Source organism: Bacidia gigantensis (assembly GCF_019456465.1).
Source record: "Bacidia gigantensis strain McMullin 20006 chromosome Unknown contig_180, whole genome shotgun sequence".
Lineage (NCBI taxonomy): Eukaryota > Fungi > Ascomycota > Lecanoromycetes > Lecanorales > Ramalinaceae > Bacidia > Bacidia gigantensis.
Window position 1 is genome coordinate 3,024,688 of NW_025408596.1, and position 19,128 is coordinate 3,043,815.

Consider the following 19,128-nt stretch of genomic DNA (forward strand, 5'->3'; position numbering starts at 1 on the left):
CGATCCTACACATAGCTTTGACACATATCAAATCCATTCTCGTTCACATACAATTGGTGCTGGGGGGTAAAATGACCTCTTTGGCACTTGTTCTGTAACAGAGGGCCGGAAGACGGGCCTTTGTTGTCGGGTTGGAAACTAATGCAGAGCCACGCCACGAAGCTGCATAAGAGCCCTGGTAGCCTGGTAGCAATGTTGTCGAGTGGATCATACCCAAAACCTTCTGCCTTCTCGACTTGCCGGTCAACTCGTTCTCCGTTACATCGCTCTACCCTCCAAGCGTCCAAATTTCGCAAGAGGTTCCTGATCCCACATGAAGCTAAGGTCTAAATATTCTGTTCCTGTATTCACAATTCCATGTCTCAGGACTCATCCCGCACGCTGATTCGCTCCTTCTTTTCTACCTCAACATCTTCTACTATAATTCAAAATGCAGGAGTAGAGCTCACTGCACACTGTCGTTACCGGATGAACGTGATGTCTGTTTCTTGCATGTCTTGATTGTGATATCTTCATTCTTGATCGCCCCTTGCTTTCGTCCCTCCGATCCCCGATCCCTCCTTGCGTCTCTTCCTTATATACCTGCTCTGCACTGGTTCCGACACCCAGATACCTGGGAACCCCAATCCTGGCACCGCATTACACTCTACAAGGCAGATGTCTCAACCAATTGAGGTTGATGAACCGGGCACAAGCGAATACAGCACACAAGGCGAGCAGCCGAGGACGTCGACGGAACCGGAAGCTCGTTCGGATGAGTCAAGGTTCGTCCCCATATCCTTAGGCAAGATCCCGTTTGGGATCATTGACACAGACTCAGTGGATCTACTAGATCGATCAAATCCGTCGCCCCTGCCATTCTAGAAAATGGCCGCTTCTATTGCAACGAGACCTATTTAATGCCATGTGACGACATCGAGCAAACCCGCCTCTCCATCCTCTACCAAACGTATCTATCACTCCTCGACAATCAGATCTCCCTCGGTCTTATACCTCGAAGTCCGAAACGCATTCTAGAAATCGGAACGGGCCTGGGCGACTGGGCCATTGCAGTAGCTGAACGCTTCCCCAATGCAGCCGTAATTGCTACGGACATTAGCACAGCATTACATCCTGGCGCTGCACCACCCAATGTGACATTTGAAATCGATGATGCCCAGGACGAATGGACGTATAATGAACCTTTCGACTTCATCCACATTCGCGAACTTGGGGGTGCCTTCTCTGATTGGGGAATGATCTACGGTGAAGTCTCGAAACACCTGAAGATCGGCGGTTCAGTAGAAATTGCGGATCACGGGAGAGTGACACTGATGAACGAGCCCGAAAACTCTTACACTAGCATCTTCAATGGCGCTTTGGAATCCGCGGCTGAGAAGGCGAGGCGACCGCTTAATATGGATCATCTGAAGAAGCCTGCGTTTGAAGCTGCGCATCTGACCGTGACGAAGTCGAAGACGTTTGATCTCCCCGTTGGTGATTGGAGTGAGGATCCGAGAAAGAAACTTGCAGGCAAGATGGCGCTCATTGCTGTGCTGGAGGGACTAGAGGCTGTGGGCTTACGCCTTTTGACCAAATATCAAGGGTGGAAGGAGGCAGAAGTAAGGGAGGTGATTGAAAAGGTGAAGGAAGAGATCATGAGGCCTGACGTGAAAGCTTTTATAAGGGTGCAGTTTGTTGTGGCACGGAAGATGGGGATATGAAAGCTTTCCTTACGACTTTTTGGTACTTTGTGACGAAGGTCTTGATTGATGAGCTATGACTTGTACGATAATCTTCATCGCGACTTGAACAGCAATATTGGGTGGGAATGGTATTTTACATAGCGCGTGGTGAACTTCATTTTCGGTTTGTGTATATAATTAACGTACTCTATGATGAAACAATCAATCGCTTCCCTCGTCGATGAATACTAGTATCCTGAAAAATCGAGATGTTCTGACACAATGGAGCAGATGGATATCACGTCCAAACAGCGGGATTTAATGGGAGGCAGGCTTGGCAGGCACTACGGCATCTCCGAGTTGCCATCGAGCTCTCGCGACTATCATATTGTGTCCCCTGCAGAATACCCGACTTCATAGTCTCCTGAATGGCTCCACCGTATGCTACGGCGCAGATCACGTTAAAGTGTCCTTTATACGCGTCAGACTTCGATCCCCAGACCAACGGCTTTCTACTGGTAGGCGGCGGAGGAGGGGAAGGCCGCAGCGGCGTAGGGAACAAGATTGTGAGTCGCATATCATTATAATTTAGGAGTATCTTGACTGATTCCCCGCTAGACTCTTCTCAATGCTTTCAAGAAGTATGAAATCTCTGAAGTCGTCGAGATTGGCCTCTCTAGAGACGAGGATTCTGTCACCTCCTTAGCTTTTGCGCAGACAACAGAATTATGGGCCAGTGCTTTCGCTGGAATCAATTCTTCGACGAAAGACCAGGAAGCTGGCAAGAATCAGCATTTGCGATCATTTCTGCTGGAGTACCCACCACGGCGCAAAGCTGGCGCATCAGAGGGGGACATTGCTCCGGCGCAAGAGGAAGCCCCTGAATCGAGAGGGCAGACAAAGGCACTAGGCAAAATCTCATATTTCACACCAGATCAAAGTTCGAGGCCAGAGACCTTCCAACGAGTGCTGCGGTTATCCAAGCGGCCTCAAGGTAATGGTCCCCGATTGGGCGCGGTCGCAACAGGCCTGGCGCCGATAGGGGAGATCGTTCTCTTCGCAGCAGATACAAATAGTCCAACTTCAAAAGACATACGAGCACGCATAAGGCTAGGCAAGAAGGAGGAAGCCGCAGACATCGATATCCTCGCGGCTTTGGGAGAGGAGGACGACGGTTTTCTTGTCGCATATTGTACCGACTACGACATCTACACCGCAGAATGCAGTTACAGCAAAGGCGGGGACCGAGAGCTCGTCCCACGCTGCATACAAAGTAATCCTCACCCAGACGTCTTTGCTGCCTCCAAAGCCCGCCCAAAGTTTCGCTCCATCCGATTCCTCACACCCACCCTCCTGCTCATACTACAAAACCTCCCCTCAAGCGCTGGCTCCGAGCTCCTTCTCATGACAACGCAAGGCCAGCTTGTTCTCCGCAAGCGCTTACACAAGAAGATAAAATCCGGCATTGCGCTCGCCGTGGCCTCACTTCCGTACCCCTCCTCGTCCTCCGCAAACAGCCAAAAGCTGATCCAACACGCCATCGCCATCGCCGGCGCAGACACCTCCATCACGATCCTCACCCTCGATCACAAGCCCTCTGGCCCCTACAAGAACCTAAAATTCAAATCCCACCTCTTCCTCACCTCCGTCCACCCAACGAGCATCACATCCCTCACCTTCTCCACACCCCCCTACAAACAAAACCCTGGTCCCAAACCCCCCTCCAATATCTCAAATTAGCCTCCACCTCCATCGCCAACACCTGCGTCGTGCACACCCTCCCCCTATCCCCCTACCCATCGCGAAAACGCAACGAAGACCCTATCCCCTCCTACGTGCTCCGCGTGCCGAAGGCAGGCAGAGGCAAAGCTACAGAGACAATGTTCTCGCTCTTCATGGCCGTGCTGGCGATCGCGGTCGCGAGCTTCTTCCTGCAGACGTTCACGGAGATTAGGGGTGGGGTGCCCGAGATGATTGGCGCGAAGAAGTGGTTGTCAAAGGGCTTGTATGAGCAGTGGGTTTTGCCGTTTGAGGGCGAGGGGATGGGGAGGCTGGAGAGGAATGCGCTGCTAGGGCGGCCGGAGATGAGGCGGGCGAGGGGGGAGGTTGGAATTAGTGGGGGTGAGGGTGGTGGTGGGGAGGGAGGTGGGGAAGCGACAAAGCTGACGGATTTGGTGGAGAAGAGGAAGGCGGCGCTTGGGCAGGGCGAGTTGCATGAGATTGTTATACATCAGCCCAGTGGTGAGACGAAGGGGACAGAGGATATGAAGGTGGGTTTGCATCATCCGAATCATATTATTGATAGGCATCCTAAGGCGAAGAAGTGGGAGGAGATGTTGCCGAGTGAGCGCGAGAGGTGGAAGAAGAGATTGCAGGAGGCTGGGCATTGGGCTGCTGATGAGGGGGAGACTGTGCTGAAGGGGATTTTCTTCTCTGGTGTTGCTGGGGCTGTGGGGGCTGCTGTTGCTGGGTAGGGATGGAGGTCGTCCGGGCTATTGTACTAGATTTCAATGGTAGGATAGAGAATTTCTTGTTACATAGTGGTATCATAATAAAGGCACCTACGCCGCCCAAGAGACGCTCGAAGTAATACACAGTGATCTTCTCACTCCTTCCGATCCCCTACATTTCCCGCCCCATTCACGCTCCCATTAACACTCTCCTCTACCACCCTCTCAAGATTCGGATCCGGCACCTGAATATCCAGACTCAAATACCCCGTCCTCCGTAATGGCACACACTTCGCTACCTCCCCGTCCTCGCCCTCATCACCTTTCTCCCCACCTATCCCTCCCAACCCCGCACCCCCCTCCATTCTCCTTTCCCCATTCCACCTCTCCACGAAACCTTCCACATCCCTCAACCCCCCTTTAACAGCCGTCAGCCCCAAATCCTCTGTAATCCAGCCACTCAGCACCCCCAACAACACGTCAAGAATCTGCCTCCACCCATACATCCCACCCCCCAGTCCTTCGACCCCGTTCTTGCCACCGGGAGCGAAAATGGCAATGAGCCGGGCATTCACGCCGTTTATGAGGGTGCGGAAATCTTGCTCGCTTACCCACGGCGCGAGAATCTCGGGGTATACTTCGCTGAAGGTGGGGGCCATGTCCCCTGCTATTTCCCAATCCCGTGGGATGCGGATTAGGCGGGTTGAGGTGGTCAGGGGGGAGGTGAGGGGGACGTCTGTGGGAAAAGGTCAGTGGGGTAGGAAGAAGATGTAATCGGGAGAATAGATTTGATCGCGGTGGTAGGGTGAGGATCGGGAGAGGGGAGGCTACTTACGGGTATTTTGGTGGGGATAACAGGGGTGGAGGTGATTGAATGGGAGGGTGTTCGGATCAGGCTGTTGTAGGTCTAGATTTCCTTCTTGGATGGGGATTGTTGGGTCACCGGGGAAGTGGGTGGGGTTTGGGAGGCTGTTTGGGGGGGCGAGAGTGCTTATGTGGCCATTGGCTGCGGGTTGCACATTGGTGGGGGAAGAGAAAGGATTTGCGTTGTTTTCGGTATGAAGGGGCGGCTTGCTAATGGAGGAGCGACGGGAGGAGGAACGAGAGGAGCGGAGACGGTGGTTTGATGGGCGTTGAGATGGTTGTTGCGTATAGTGCGTTTGCTGTGTTGTTGGTCGGGAGGGTCGGCCGTATTCAAGATCTTTGGCTGGTGTTGGAGGGCGTTTGGAAGGAGCGTCGGAGTTTGTGAGAGAGGCCGCTGGTGAGGGCGACATTTTTGCTGATGCTGGGAATGAAGGTGGAGGGAAATCAAGAGAAAGTCTCGGTGCTTCAAGACCTTTATCTACGAAAATCGTGGGAGATCGGTGCTTTCATACATTGCGTGGTTCGTAGAACGATTGATTTGATTTTGTAGAGATATTTGTACTGGGAGCTGTTCAAGGTTCACCGCCAAATAGCTGATTGTTGAAGACGTCTTCGTCTGCAGACTCAGGTGGAATGATCTCAATATCAAAGTCCAAGATCCTCAATTGCAAATGTTTGACGTAAAACGAATAAGATCGTTGTTGTTGAGAATGTGGATAATCTACCGTTGCAAGCCATTCCAAGCTAAAAGCAAGCTAGTAATATTGAATAATAATACCGTAATGTTTCTTGCAGGCTAATCAGCGAGACAAGGACTGTCTACAGCACCAAAGCCTGCAGCAACACCCCCTTCTTCGCTTTCACGCCCTTTCGTACGTAGGAGAAAGCCTGCCTCATAGTTTTCCAAGATCTCACCCTTGCCCTCTCCTTGATCATGTTTCCACAAACAAACTCCATAAATGCCTAGCTCACCAATAACTTCACCACTTTGGATTTGGCCATTGCGAAATATTGTGTTACGAAGAGGCGGGGGTTCAATCAGCTCCATCAGAATATGACTGCGATACTTCCTTTCGTCGCTGCCTAACGACTGCACGAAAGGCGGGATTTTCGTGCCGTAGATGTTGTTGCCACCACCTTCGCGCTGAGGCTTCAGGACGTATCCTTTAGCCTTCTCTTCATCCTTTGCAATAGCTATGGCTTTTTGACCGGCTTCGCTGTCATCCAATGGATAGATTGCTGCGAATGTCGCTCGTATTCTCTCAATGAATGCCTCGTACGGAGTACCCGAGAGAAAGCGCTCAAGGTATGGCGAAGAAGGTGTGGCTAAGATTTGCTGAATCTTCTTGCTTCCAGCTAGATGGGTCAGAATAGATGGGCACTTTATCGCAGCTGATCGTTCCAAATGTAGCCTTGCGTCCCAAGCCTCAGAAGTTGAGTATTCTGAAGGGGAATATCCTGCGCGGTAATAAAGCGTTGTCACCTCGAACGAAGTCGAAGGAGCATGAGAAGGGTTGTAGATCAGACTCCGCTCACTGGAGAGTGTAGTGTGTGTGAGTGCAGAGGAGAAGGGAAGTCGGAAGACGGTGGTTTGGTATTCTTCTTGGAGACGAGATGAAATGGCGTATTGATCAAAGACGTTATTCTCGGGATCTTGAACTACAAAAAGAATACACAGCGGAAGCGTCGGGACCTGTCTTGACGGGCCGTAGACTTGATGAGCCTGCTGAAGGCCTTTTGCGATGAGTGCAATCGACGGATTTGATGGTAGCGAGGTATCACCTATAATATCGGATACCTTTTCTGGGAATGCAGAGATAGTGTGAAGATGTCTAAACTCAGGATCAGCTTGGCATAGGCGCCCCAGGGGTTTAGTCACTTATGAAGGGCGGAAACCTTGGCTGAAAGGCCGCCGAATGATGCAGCGATTGTATTGAACTCGACCTGCCTTAATTCTGCTTTCGGAGATTGCTCTGACGGATCGTTGTGCACCATATAATCGGAGCGGAAAATACCTAAGGAAAGGGGCTGGTTTGGAATTAGTCGGTAGATCAACTCGTCATCTTGTTGAGGCTACCTGTACGTAGCCTTCCTTCTTGACTGCTAAGTGTATTTGCCAAAGATTTTCAATGAAGTCGTCCACATCTAAAAGTCTAATCGCATTGGGTAAGATGAAGATTCAAGATGCTCGCGAATAAGAATGAGGGCTAGGGGAGACAAGTGGTCAAGACAGCAACTTATCGTAACTGGAGTTCTAAGAGATCGTGAAATTTAGACAAAAGGCACGCAACAGATCATACCTACTCCTCTACGACCTGCCTGAGCCACTCTTCATCCCGAACTACGGCAGCATACAGTGCGTTGTATGCATGTTGAATAGCCCTCGCTTCTTGGAGACAAGATCGTGGGAACAGACTTGGAAACAAAGTCACCGGAGCTGCTGTCGCCAGCGATCGCGACGGGTCAATGCTCCCTAGGACATAGGTCGTTGGTGGGCGTATGGCAAGTCCATTCCAGATAGACCAGTTTTTGATGTTTGATAGCAGATACTCTGTCTGTCCTTCTGTCAATGGTGGTGGATAGTCTAATGGTTTCTTTGCCATGATATAAGCCCGGCATCAGCCTGAAATGATGTGACAGCTTTGCAACTCTAGTTGTTGCATCAAACCAAGTCAGTACAACAACAACTACCCGGCTCACGATATCGATTATGACCAATCGGATTTAGGGGTTAAGAGCTGCCGCATCCTATTCTACAACAAATAAACATTGAAACGATTCAATCTCTACCAACAGCACCAACGGCTATCGGTAGGCATGGCAGGCTCGATTGTATATATAGCCATGCTGTTCCAAGTCTAGCCGTTCCAGACCTAGAACCAATCGAGGACAAAAGAGGGTATATATTCCAGACTTCGCATTGAGCTGAGAGTGAGGAGATATCTGACCGTGGCCCGCAGCAGACACCGCTTTTTCAGCGTTGCGGAGCTTTCACTTCTTGATCGAATAACCCGAATCGTGAAAACTTCATATATAGTTCGCGACCTCCACCTTCTTGTCACCCACAACAACCTCTCGTGACCCAACTACTTCACAACTTCTACATCCTCTGTCTGAACAGCACACTCCTCTACCTACACCCTCTGCCTGAACAATACACTCTTCTATCTACATAATGATCTAAGCTATCGCCAAATCAAGAATGCGCCGGCATGGCGCAGATACAGCCTTCTATCGAAGCGAGCAATGCCACCTTACGAGATCCATGGTATTGGTCCGTTGAAGATGTGGTATTGGCGCTATGCAACCCCTACAGTCGTTTAAGACAAACAAACCACTCAACATCATTTCCTGACGAGGCACAACTGGCCGCTAAACTGCGTGAGCTGGATGTTACAGGTCTAGCGCTACTACAAGAGATCGATTCAACATGCTTGAGGGAAGAATTTGGTATCAGATCTTTCGGGCATATCGCCAGTATCAAGCATCTAATCAGTACCTTACGCCGTGAATCTGTCAAGTATCAAGAGGAAGGAATAAGAAACTCCTCGAGCAACTTCTCAAGACCCCATGCCTCAGTGCAGCCTGACATGACCCCAAACTATTATGGAACGCTTTTCAAACCCAGTCCGAGGCCCGGTGATTTATTACCATGGCAATCTCCACAGATCAAAGATGATGGATTTGAAAATCCTTATGCCCAGCTACATACGTTGCCCGCTTTTGACTGGAGCAACGTCCGTAACGGCACCGGCTTTGGCAATTTCGCCTCACCCCAATCAATGTTACCGACTGCTGCTCCGTCGCCAGTCGACCAAACTGCCGTCAATGATCGAGAACTCAGCTTGCCACGACGCGATGTTATTGGCGCTACACTAGTTCCAAGTCATACTCCGGAACAAAATACAGCAATGCCGGACATGGAACAGGAGCAGCAATGCACCCCTGGTCAGACAGCGAAAGTGAGAAAGAGGATTGCTCCTACTTTCGTCGCGCCTGTGGGACCAACAGACCAGCAAACAGCGAGGAGCGATGATTTAGAGGTCACAATGGAGGAGCATCTGAACATTGGCGCCTTACCTGTCCCGGAAACATCTGTGAAAGAGGTCGATGACCGCCAGTCCATGTCAGAACCCAGCCGCGAAGTTTCAAATGAGCTCAACATCCAGCCAGCCTTTCTCGAGCCAGGCATCGCTATCGTCAGTGTCTCAGATCACATGCAGCCTGGAGTGGTTCACGTCGATGAGAGGGGCCGGAAGAGAGTGGTCCCAGTCTCGATGCCGCTTCCAGGATCCGGCCCAGTGGAGTCAATCCAAGCGCATAATGAGCTACAGTCATCGCCAGATCGTCTCTCCAACCGTCAGCCCTTTCAATTGGGCTTCAAGGCCGATCTGATAGAAGTGAATACGAGACGCTTTGGCAAGACACCTCAAAGGTTGCCGCACCAGGAATATCTTGGCTTGAGAAGCTTCCCGGTCGACGAAATATTCTACCCTCAGACTACTCTTTCTCAATTGTTGCCCGAAGCAGAGGGGGGTGAGAGCTTCGAGTTCAGCATTGTTGCTCCACAAGTAGGAGGTTCAGGCCGAAAGTTATACGTCAACAAGCGCATCAAGCACTTTCTGCAGTGCAAACCTTTTTCGCTCAACTCTAAGAAACAAAATTGCGTAGGCATGATTCCTTACCCCGAACGCATTGTCAAAAAACATGTTCCTTTGTCCATGATGGTCTTCACTCCAGATGGTCAAGGTGGAGTCACTGTCACTCGGGAAAATCGATCCAATTGGATCGATGGACACACTGGCCAAATCTCTACAGCCATTGACGGTGGTGTTGATAGATTTGCCATCACTGATGCTGCTTTTGCGAAGGATGAAGCGGAAGATGATATGTGGAAGGCACTGGAGAAATGGAATTATGTTGAGGACGCCGAAAAGATCCTGCCCGCTTATGGTGATTCTGAATCAGAAGGTGAATATGATCTCGATACTTGGAGAGAGATGGAGGAGGAAGCTGGCAAGATCGAGCGACCTCTCGGGAAATCAACAAAGCCTGTCCTTAGCCGTGGGACGATGGAGGAGGTCGTCGACGATACTGTCAAAACTATCACCCAGGCTTGGTACGAAAAAAAGAGGCCTAAGCTTGAGCCAAAGGCATACCGCATCTGGATGCGCGTAAAGCGGGACAGATCCCAGCCGCACCAAATCCGCGCAATGCAAGAAGACATCTCAATTCTATCGGTCCGAGTTTCAAAGCTGCGCTCGGAGATTCTAGAGGAACCATGGACCAACGAGGCGAAACTTCGCCGTCAATGCGGGTCTCTGCAGCCTTCCGTTTATGATCTCGAAGATGTGAAATGGAAGCAAGCTGTATTGAAGCTTCAGAAGGCCCCCGATAAGCTGCCAAGTGCGCACAAACCACCAAAGAAGAAAAGGGAGATGAAAGACGCCCTTGAACAGCCCCTTGCCGCAGACGAGGAAGACCTCATTTCGTCAGATGAAGAGACAACGGGCTCGGAGGATAGCCTCGATGGGTTTGTGATCAGTGACGAGGAGGACGCCATGGATTTCACTCAGCCTGCCATATTCGAAGACGAAATGTCAATGAATGAAGATACAACCAACGCTAAGAATTCTTCTTTTGCAGAAGTTGCGCCTCTTCCTGGCAATGGAAGAACACCAACGCCGTCCATCAAAGTTCAAAAGTCAGAGAAACCAGCTTTGGGGACGTCAGCTTCGAAGCGGCCCGACATCGTAGATCTGACACAGCTGTCCAGCGACATTGAACCCGAAGAAATATCATCAGTACAGATTGGGCCTTTACCTCATGTCAAGACCCCACCTCTTGACCGCGGCAAGAATAGTGATGTTTGGGCTCGTCCTACTGGTGATACTCCGAGGCCCAAATTCAAACATCGCCCACTGTTATCACAAAGCCAACAGAGCAAACAGAGTCAACAGAGCCAACGGTCCCAAAGCAGTATCATTGACCTAGATTCAACTACTGAACACGCCAGCTCTCCGGCGAACACGCCATCGAAACGTAAATTACCACCATATTGGGACGTTCGCGCCGTATGCAAAATGGATGGAGCGGCACTAGTTGAGAAGCGAGACCACGGAAGAGTCTTAGTCCGTATGATCGAATGTAGTTCAATTTCACAACGAAATCTTGTCTGGCGTCTTTTACGGTGCCGCTCGATGGAAGAGGTTCAACGTTATGTCGAATTAGCATTACGCGCCCTCACAGAAAACATTTCAACACTTAGAGGCCAGACGTCAGTGGTCTCAGAAGGAGCACTGCAAGCTGCAAGTTGGTTCGTTGCGTATGTTGTCCCTGTGGTTTACGACGATTCTGGACACCGCCCGAGAAACATTGAAGCGACATTGAAGACGATGCACCGGTTTGAGGACTTTTACGATATTATCTTGAAAAGCAGAGAATATTACAAATGCAAAGATGATTTCGATAGTGACGAGTATTCGTCGGAAGCTGACTCTGTTTCTACTCGAGGACCGAAACTTCCAATGCCTCAGAAAAAGAAAAAGCGTAAGATTCGATCTGATAGCGAAGAAGATTCGCGGCCCTCACACCGCCGCAAGAGGGTATACGTGAAGTACGTGAGTCAGGACACGCTCAATCTCCAAGAAACTGCGCAGAATCGACTCCGTCTCAATGAGGAACGACGCAGGAAGGAACTTGCGAGCGATGATGATCAACTCAAAAGCGATCACCCAGATGCCGAAATCATAGTAAATCCCGGAAAGTCGGAGAACCAAGCCTATATCTACCTCGATCCGCGATTTGGGAACGGCTCTCGCAGTCTGAAACCGCATCAAATTTCTGGTCTTCAATTCCTATGGCGAGAGATTACAGCTGAACCAAAAGTGCTCCAAGGATGTCTACTTGCACACACGATGGGCCTTGGCAAGACCAGTCAGGTGATTGCACTACTCGTCGCTCTATCATCAGCAAGTAGTCACCCTGATGCCGCAGTCGCACGACAGGTTCCAGCGCCTCTGCGGAAGTTACAGACTTTGATATTATGCCCTCCGGCACTGGTTGAAAACTGGTGGGACGAGCTCATCCTGTGGGTGCCGAAACCGCCATCTACTGTAGTTGGTTTTATACGAAAGCTGAGCGCAAGTCAGTCGGTCACTGAGCGGGTTGCCCACATTCAAGCATGGGCTCGTGAAGGTGGTATCTTAATCATGGGTTACAAGACATTTATCGATCTTCTTGCCAACAAAAAGGATAAGAGCGGACTTCGACCAATCGAGGATGACGCCCATCGCGATATATTCGAGACATTGCTTAACAAAACTAATCTTGTGATAGCCGACGAGGCTCACGGGTTCAAAAACAAGAGATCCCAGCTCCATTACTGGATAAGTCGGATAAAGACCGGCAGTCGTATTGCAATGACAGGATCTCCTCTGTCGAACAACTTGATAGAATACTTCACTATCATCGATTGGATTTCACCCAAATTCCTAGGCACAGAAGCTGAATTCAGAGCAGCTTACGAAGAGCCAATCAATGACGGTCTGTACCAGGAATCAACCGAGAGAGAGTATCGAGAGGCGCTAAAGAGGCTTAAGGCTCTACAGGCTGACATCGAGCCCAAAGTCCATCGTCGAGACAATGCCGTGTTGCATGACTCGTTGCACGGCAAAATGGAGTTTGTGATCCGTTTGCCGTTGACTGAATTGCAGCGCCGACTTTATCAAATCTTCGTTGAGGCAGTCTTCCGAGCAATAGCTAGTGGAGATCCTTATGCAGCTGTCCTCTGGGGGTGGCTACGACTTTTGCAATTGCTCTGCCACCATCCCAAGCTCTTCGAAGATCGACTGCTTGAGTATGAGAAGGAGCAAGCTCAAGGTGGCCCTGTCTCGAAGACCGAAGCAGCAGCAAACAAGACAATGGAGAAGGCAGATTCGATGCCCTCCGTGAGGATAGAGACCCCTTCGCAGGTGCATCTACAAGCAGTGATACCAAGTGTCAGTGTTAACGCTAAGGCACTTCTCGCACCTTTGGCCGACTCATTAGGGAGCCCCGCACATTCCTGGAAGATGAATATTCTATTCGAAATTGTCAAGCTCTCCGTTGCTGCTAAAGACAAAGTCCTCGTTGTTTCACAATACATTCCTGCACTAGACTACGTTTCTAATCAGCTTTCTGAAATGGGGCTGGCTTACGAGCGTATAGACGGTACTTTGCCGGCACAGCTTCGTCAAGCGGTTACCAAAGCCTTCAATGGGGGTGATGTCGATGTCAATATCTGTCTCATCTCTGCGAAAGCTGGAGGCGTGGGATTGAACTTGTTCGGTGCTAACCGGGTAGTCATACTGGATGAGTGGTTCAATCCTATGACCGAACATCAAGCTATCGGACGTTCTTACAGGATAGGCCAACAAAAGCCTGTGTACGTATATCGTCTCATGGTTGACGGCACATTTGAAGGCGTGCTCGAGAACATGAGTCTATTTAAGACACAGCTTGCAAACCGTGTGGTGGATAAACGACAACCGGTTCGCAATACTAAAAAGGGCGTACGCGAGTACATTTTCCAGCCCAAGATGAATGCCCGCGAAGATCTTGAGAGATTTAGGGGAGATGACCCGGCGGTACTAGACCATTTGCTTCACGATCAAGATTGGTAAGTTGCCTTGAAGCTGATCAAAACCCGCAACTGACTTTTCGAATAGTCCAATCCTCAACATTGCGACGACAGAGTCTTTCCATGTGGAGGATAACTTCCAACTAACGCCTGAGGAGGCGAAGGAGGCCGAACAAATGCGTGAAAACCAGCGTTTGCGGCGTGAAAACCCCGAAAAATACCTGGCAAGTTTGAGAAAGGACAACGTTTTTAAGAAGTTTGCTGGCCCTGCTCCGACTGCTGCGACCTACACTATGGCTGCAGCACCTGCAGCGAACGCCACGCCAGGCTCGCAACCAGAGCCAACAGCAACGAAACAGCCTGCAGTCCCTGTGCATTTGCCTGGGTCTGCTACGAAATAACGACTTTTGGAAGACGTGCGCCATTGAACATTCTTTAGGAGGAAGGCATCTGGCGTTTTTGGACGTCATCGGATATGATTGATGGTTTGTGATGGTTTGCTTTAGTACATGAGATACCCCCATAAGCGTGCTTTACTTCAAGAGATACCTTTATGAACTTTCCAGCTAGCGAGTCATGTCTAGTTCATGCAAAGATGGAACATCAATTACGAGATGTTCCTTATTCATACATGATCCAAATCATAACAAAATAGATTTTGGCAACATCTTTCCTCGTGGCATATCGTTCCTGCCTTCCTCTACTATCATCACTGTATTCTTATGGCCTATTCGCCGCTTGTTACCCTTCAATGATGAACGACGATAACACGGCGCCTTGTCGGCTGGTTGGGCAGAGGTAGACTCCACACCGCATCCGGCTTCTAGCCTTTCATTGCACATTTTCACCTGAAAGAATATGGACAAACTATTGGCAATCCACACCAAGCCTCCTTTGTCTAGCTTCGAGACAACACTCGATAATCGTGACCACAGCTATCAATCTACGCACGGTAGCCAAGCAGCAGATTCTTTCGGCATCTACACATGGACCGAGCCATGAGGTGGTGCTCCTTTGTCATTTCCACAACAAGCTCATGCCAATGCCTAATATTCCCTATTCCGTGCATTTTCGATGTGAGTCTAGCCATTTTCCAAGCACTGAATCTCCGGATGAGTATGTGGCCAAGGCTCTTGCCTCCTTCTGGGCCCATACGACACGTGGCTGACTATCTCTCTTGTCCACAGATACTTCTATAAAGACCCCAACTTTGCTCGTCCCAAGTCTTCCTTCCCAAGTCCTCTCAAGACCTCGAAGAGACTTCCGAAGCAGCCCACTGACGCTTCCAGCAGCCAAGAAAAGGTCTCCCTAAAAGACCAACTCAATTTCAGGATGCATATCTCCACCCCCCTCACTATTTTCGCCTTCGCAAGCTCCGCCCTAGCCGGCTGGCTCGACGACATCGTCGGCGTGCCCTCCTGCGCCAAAAACTGCGCCAAAACCCTCCCTGCAGGCTGCGGCGCCGACCCCACCTGTGTCTGCAAGAACAAAGACTGGATGAACACAGCCCAATGCTGCATCGCGGCCGTCTGCTCCCCCTCCGACGTCCTCATCACGCAGCAATTCGCGTCCCAGCTCTGCTTCTACGTCAACGCGCCCCCTCAGGCGCCCACCAACTGCCCCAAGGCCACCACGTTGTCTTCCCAGCTGACGATTCCCACCGCTGCCCCGGGTGCGTACCCCGCCAAGGCTGGCGCGTACACTTATCAAGGCTGCTACAAGCCTGGAGGGAATAATGCGGTTATCTATGGGGTTAGCTATCTGGATGAGGCGAAGATGACGCAGGAATACTGCTTGGGGATCTGTGCGAAGGATAAGTATACCTACATGGGTTTGGCGAATGGGCATCGCTGTTTCTGCGGCAATGGGGTTTTGGAGAAGACGGCTGTCAAGCAGAGCAATGATGCGCTTTGTCAGACAAAGTGTATTGGGAATACGAAACAGTTGTGTGGTGGAGATAACTATATGGCGGTTTTCAAGACGTGAGTTGTGGCGGTTGGGGAGAACTTGGGATGGCAAGCTGATGACAATTGTTTGTGCAGGGACGATGGGACTTGATGGGTTGGTTGTCTTTGAATTCTCAATTATTTGCATGTCATGTTGGTCTATGTCTATTGGTTGGCTATCAAATGAAGCAGACGTTGCAAGATCATCCTCGCATGCATTGATTCAATTTTCCATTATCGCTTTTCTCCCTCAAATCAGCAAACTGGCAAACCATCTGACCTTGTTCTCTGGCAAATTCCTTTCTTCAATGAACCTGACGTTTCCCCGCCCATCCTTTGTCTCTAGTCCCCTGATGTTTCTCTTTCATTCCTCGCAACCATCTGGTTTGCTACCTATGCCCTCAACACATCTCGGTATCGACCGGCTCCTGAATATCTTCCCTTCATTCCTCGCAACCATTTGGTTTGCTCCATGACCCTTCAACCTAGCTCGATACCGACCAGCTCCCATGAATTTATTCCTTTCATTGAGGCAACAAAAGTATCCTCCTTTTCTGCAAACAATTTGATTCGACGCCCCACTCGATTCTTCCCACTCCCATTGCTCAACCATTCCTTGTGTGTCTCCCCAACCAGTACATGTCCATCAGTGGCGGACACAGCCTTGACGCCAATTTCCCTACGTAGAGCACTCCCTGCTTGAAACATCGGCGGAGGCATGTCAATGAAGACAGCCTACAACGCCTTCTCCCTACATGTTCACTCCAGTACACTACTTCAGAACGGAGGCATGTCATTTGATGAGACAGCCTACAACGCTCGATCCGGACGAGTCACTCCACGTTGGTGTTCAAGGCGGAGGCGTGTCGTGAGACAGCCTGCAACGCCTGATCCTAACGCCTGAGCTCCATCAAGGGTCTGAAGCGGAGGATGCCCAATTATGGGCAACCTGCAACGCTACTTCACCTGTATGGAATCGCCGCGTGGAAATGAAGCGGGATAGTGATGTGTGACAACCATTGACGCTGATTTGATGAGAGAGCGAATTGGCTTGTGTTTGGTGCGTTTGTCGGATGGCTGGAAGAGTGTCGTGCTCGTGGCGGGATGCTGGCCGTCGTAATCTTCTTGGATCCGGACTCTACTTTTTTCCTCCCCGCCTCGATGATGGAGGTTTCGCGATCTTGCCGGATATCTTTGGGTTGGGTTTGATAGTAGTTGAGGTTTCTTGAATTGCCTTTTCCTGGAGTCTCTTGCTCCTCCTCAGATTGTCGTCAGGCGGAGGATCCTTCGGTGGAACACGGCGTTTCTTATTTCCACTTGTCTTTGAGCTCCTACCCGGGGAATTATCAGATCGGGGGTCTTTTGGTGGAACACGGCGTTTCTGGTTTCCACGTGTCTTCGCATTGACTGTCTGCGCGTCGTTTTTACTGACTTGAGGCTTTTTTGTAGCAGTTGACGAGGAACGTAAATTGTAGGTACGTGAAAATACTTCTTGAGTGGTCTGTTTCTTGATCGTTTTCGAATCAATAACAGTACCTTGTGGAACAGAGTAGGACCTCAGACGAGCTTGGTTCGGCTGCTCAGGAGCTTTTCTGGGAATTCGTACAACAACACTAGGTCTCTGCTGTTTTCTATTCTTCGCCTCATCCACCCGCTTTTGTGTCTCAATGCGGTCAACATGCTCTGCGTTGTTCAAACGAGGTTGTTTGTTGACACGCTCCGCAGCAAGTTCTGGAGAGTCTAGGCGAAGGGACCCATCATTACGTGACTGTAGATTGTCGTCGTCCGCTTTACGCTTTCGATTTTCTGTCGAAAGAGAGGCGAGAGACGGAGGTGGACGGCTCGGAGGCTCAATATCATCATCCATCGCGTCTTTGATCGAATAAATGCATCTCCGCTTGCTTGGTGGTGTCTCAAGAGGTGGATCCGTGGTTTTGCGCTTTCTATTTCGTAGAACGATTCTCTCGATTGATTGCGAACGGCTCACATATGAACGAACAACTCTGAGATTCTTATGGTCTTGAGGCTTGCTTTGTGCTCTGGAAAGTCGCTTCAGAGGTATGATGGTCGACTTAGCAAGTTTTGCCTGCTTCTCAGCGATTGCTGACTGCTTCTTAATAAGTGCTTCCTCATCAAGTCCGGCCTCTTCTTCTCTCTTACGCTGATAAAACGGAATTTTTGCAATTTCCGCTTTGAGATTATCGTAACCCTCTTGAAATTCGTTCAATAATACTTCAGCGAGCTCAAGACGCTCCTTTGCTTTCCTCTCATACTTTTGACAGCTCTCTATTTCATAGAGAAGCTCGTGGTTTGCCAGGAAGCCGCTGTCTTTTTCAAGCTCTGCTTTGAAAAAGTTTGTGCATTTCTGCCAACATCTTATTTCCCGAATCAGGACCTTGATGGATTTCGATTGACTGATAATACTCTCCATCCAAATGTTCAGCACTTTGTCCGATTGCTGCGACAAGGGCGCACTCCCGATTTCAGTCTCGTTATTTGCACGAAGTTTCTTGTTTACACTGTCCTTGGCTTGCGAAAAATGCCAAAGTACATTCACCAAATGGGACATCCGAATCTCTTGATCGAAGAGATCATCCAAAGGGTCACTCAAAGGTCTCCCACTCATAGACCAGGCCGATTGGCCACATGCATCTCTAATCTGTGTCTTTAAATTCATGAAATCGTGAACATGTTGTTTCTTGAAGTTGGTGAAATTCCTGGGCAGAGACTTGAGTGCTTCTTTGAAGATTTGCTTGAATTCGCTCTCAACCCTTGTCAATTCATCGCACGCAGCTAGCCAACCAGGCCATTGCTCAACAGTAAGCCTGAGATTCCTATAGCAAGCTACACGTGACCAATGATCGATTTTGTCGCTATCGTCGGTCTCTCTGGATTCCATGAACTCAATCCTCGCGACACAAGCATCGACCCTGAGCTGCGCGGCCGCAACTTGTTGCTTATGATATTGATAGTAGGCTCGCCAGGTCCTATTCTCTTTCACTTGGGATTTTATGTTTCGGTCACCAACATTACGCCGGTCGTCAGCTGTGACTTTGTGCATGAACGAGCCTTCAGGGGCGCCATCCAGCTCCTTCAGGAAAGATTCCCAACTCTCCAGCTCTTTTGCGAATTTCATCTGTTCCCTACGCATGTGCTCTCCCATATTGACCTTTCGGTATCTTCCGTTGCTCTGTAGATAGGACATTGCATCTTCCTGTACTCCACGGGATGGCCTACCACCAAGAGCCTTGAGTTTCTCGACCGATTCGTGAGCCGCGGCTCTATCATGGGAAATTCCTTCCTCTTCTGTGAGAGTCCTGACACCTGTAGGGGCCTGTTGGGGTGAGTCGATAAGCGGAATTCTTTCTCGATGTGGTTGTCCTGCACGTTGCCAGAGTCTGAAGCGTGACTTTTGTCAGTGGGGTTCAAGTTTCGAAGGATGAACATGAGGTACCTTAGCTTCTCGTCGACGCGTCCTAGGTCGAAGAGCATGAGATAAGCGTCGTTTTGCAGTTGCGCATCACTCAGGCTTTGTTCACTCTCCATCACGACTTGTGCTCGATGGTATCAATGAAGTAGTTCAA

The 19,128-nt window shown here is 50.0% G+C and overlaps 6 protein-coding genes across 6 annotated transcripts; 3 read left to right on the plus strand and 3 right to left on the minus strand.

Annotated features, from left to right (window-relative positions):
* Positions 1-657: 657 nt before the first annotated feature.
* KY384_003855 (uncharacterized protein) lies at positions 658-1,703 on the plus strand (the record flags this gene model as incomplete). Its single annotated transcript, XM_044812364.1, has 2 exons — positions 658-764; positions 833-1,703. The coding sequence occupies 2 exons, from the start codon at positions 658-660 to the stop codon at positions 1,701-1,703; spliced, it is 978 nt and encodes a 325-aa protein (XP_044671497.1).
* A 389-nt stretch (positions 1,704-2,092) lies between these two features.
* KY384_003856 (uncharacterized protein) lies at positions 2,093-4,138 on the plus strand (the record flags this gene model as incomplete). The annotated part of the gene is made up of 3 exons (XM_044812365.1): positions 2,093-2,230; positions 2,283-3,372; positions 3,405-4,138. 3 exons carry the CDS (start codon positions 2,093-2,095, stop codon positions 4,136-4,138), a joined length of 1,962 nt encoding a protein of 653 aa, XP_044671498.1.
* Positions 4,139-4,269: 131 nt separating this feature from the next.
* Positions 4,270-5,388, minus strand: KY384_003857 (uncharacterized protein; the record flags this gene model as incomplete). The annotated part of the gene is made up of 2 exons (XM_044812366.1): positions 4,270-4,850; positions 4,950-5,388. The coding sequence occupies 2 exons, from the start codon at positions 5,386-5,388 to the stop codon at positions 4,270-4,272; spliced, it is 1,020 nt and encodes a 339-aa protein (XP_044671499.1).
* A 386-nt stretch (positions 5,389-5,774) lies between these two features.
* On the minus strand, positions 5,775-6,973 carry KY384_003858 (uncharacterized protein; the record flags this gene model as incomplete). The annotated part of the gene is made up of 2 exons (XM_044812367.1): positions 5,775-6,810; positions 6,858-6,973. 2 exons carry the CDS (start codon positions 6,971-6,973, stop codon positions 5,775-5,777), a joined length of 1,152 nt encoding a protein of 383 aa, XP_044671500.1.
* Positions 6,974-8,190: 1,217 nt separating this feature from the next.
* On the plus strand, positions 8,191-13,999 carry KY384_003859 (uncharacterized protein; the record flags this gene model as incomplete). The annotated part of the gene is made up of 2 exons (XM_044812368.1): positions 8,191-13,637; positions 13,687-13,999. The coding sequence occupies 2 exons, from the start codon at positions 8,191-8,193 to the stop codon at positions 13,997-13,999; spliced, it is 5,760 nt and encodes a 1,919-aa protein (XP_044671501.1).
* Positions 14,000-16,682: 2,683 nt separating this feature from the next.
* Positions 16,683-19,036, minus strand: KY384_003860 (uncharacterized protein; the record flags this gene model as incomplete). The annotated part of the gene is made up of 2 exons (XM_044812369.1): positions 16,683-18,942; positions 18,999-19,036. The coding sequence occupies 2 exons, from the start codon at positions 19,034-19,036 to the stop codon at positions 16,683-16,685; spliced, it is 2,298 nt and encodes a 765-aa protein (XP_044671502.1).
* Between the last annotated feature and the right edge of the window lie 92 nt (positions 19,037-19,128).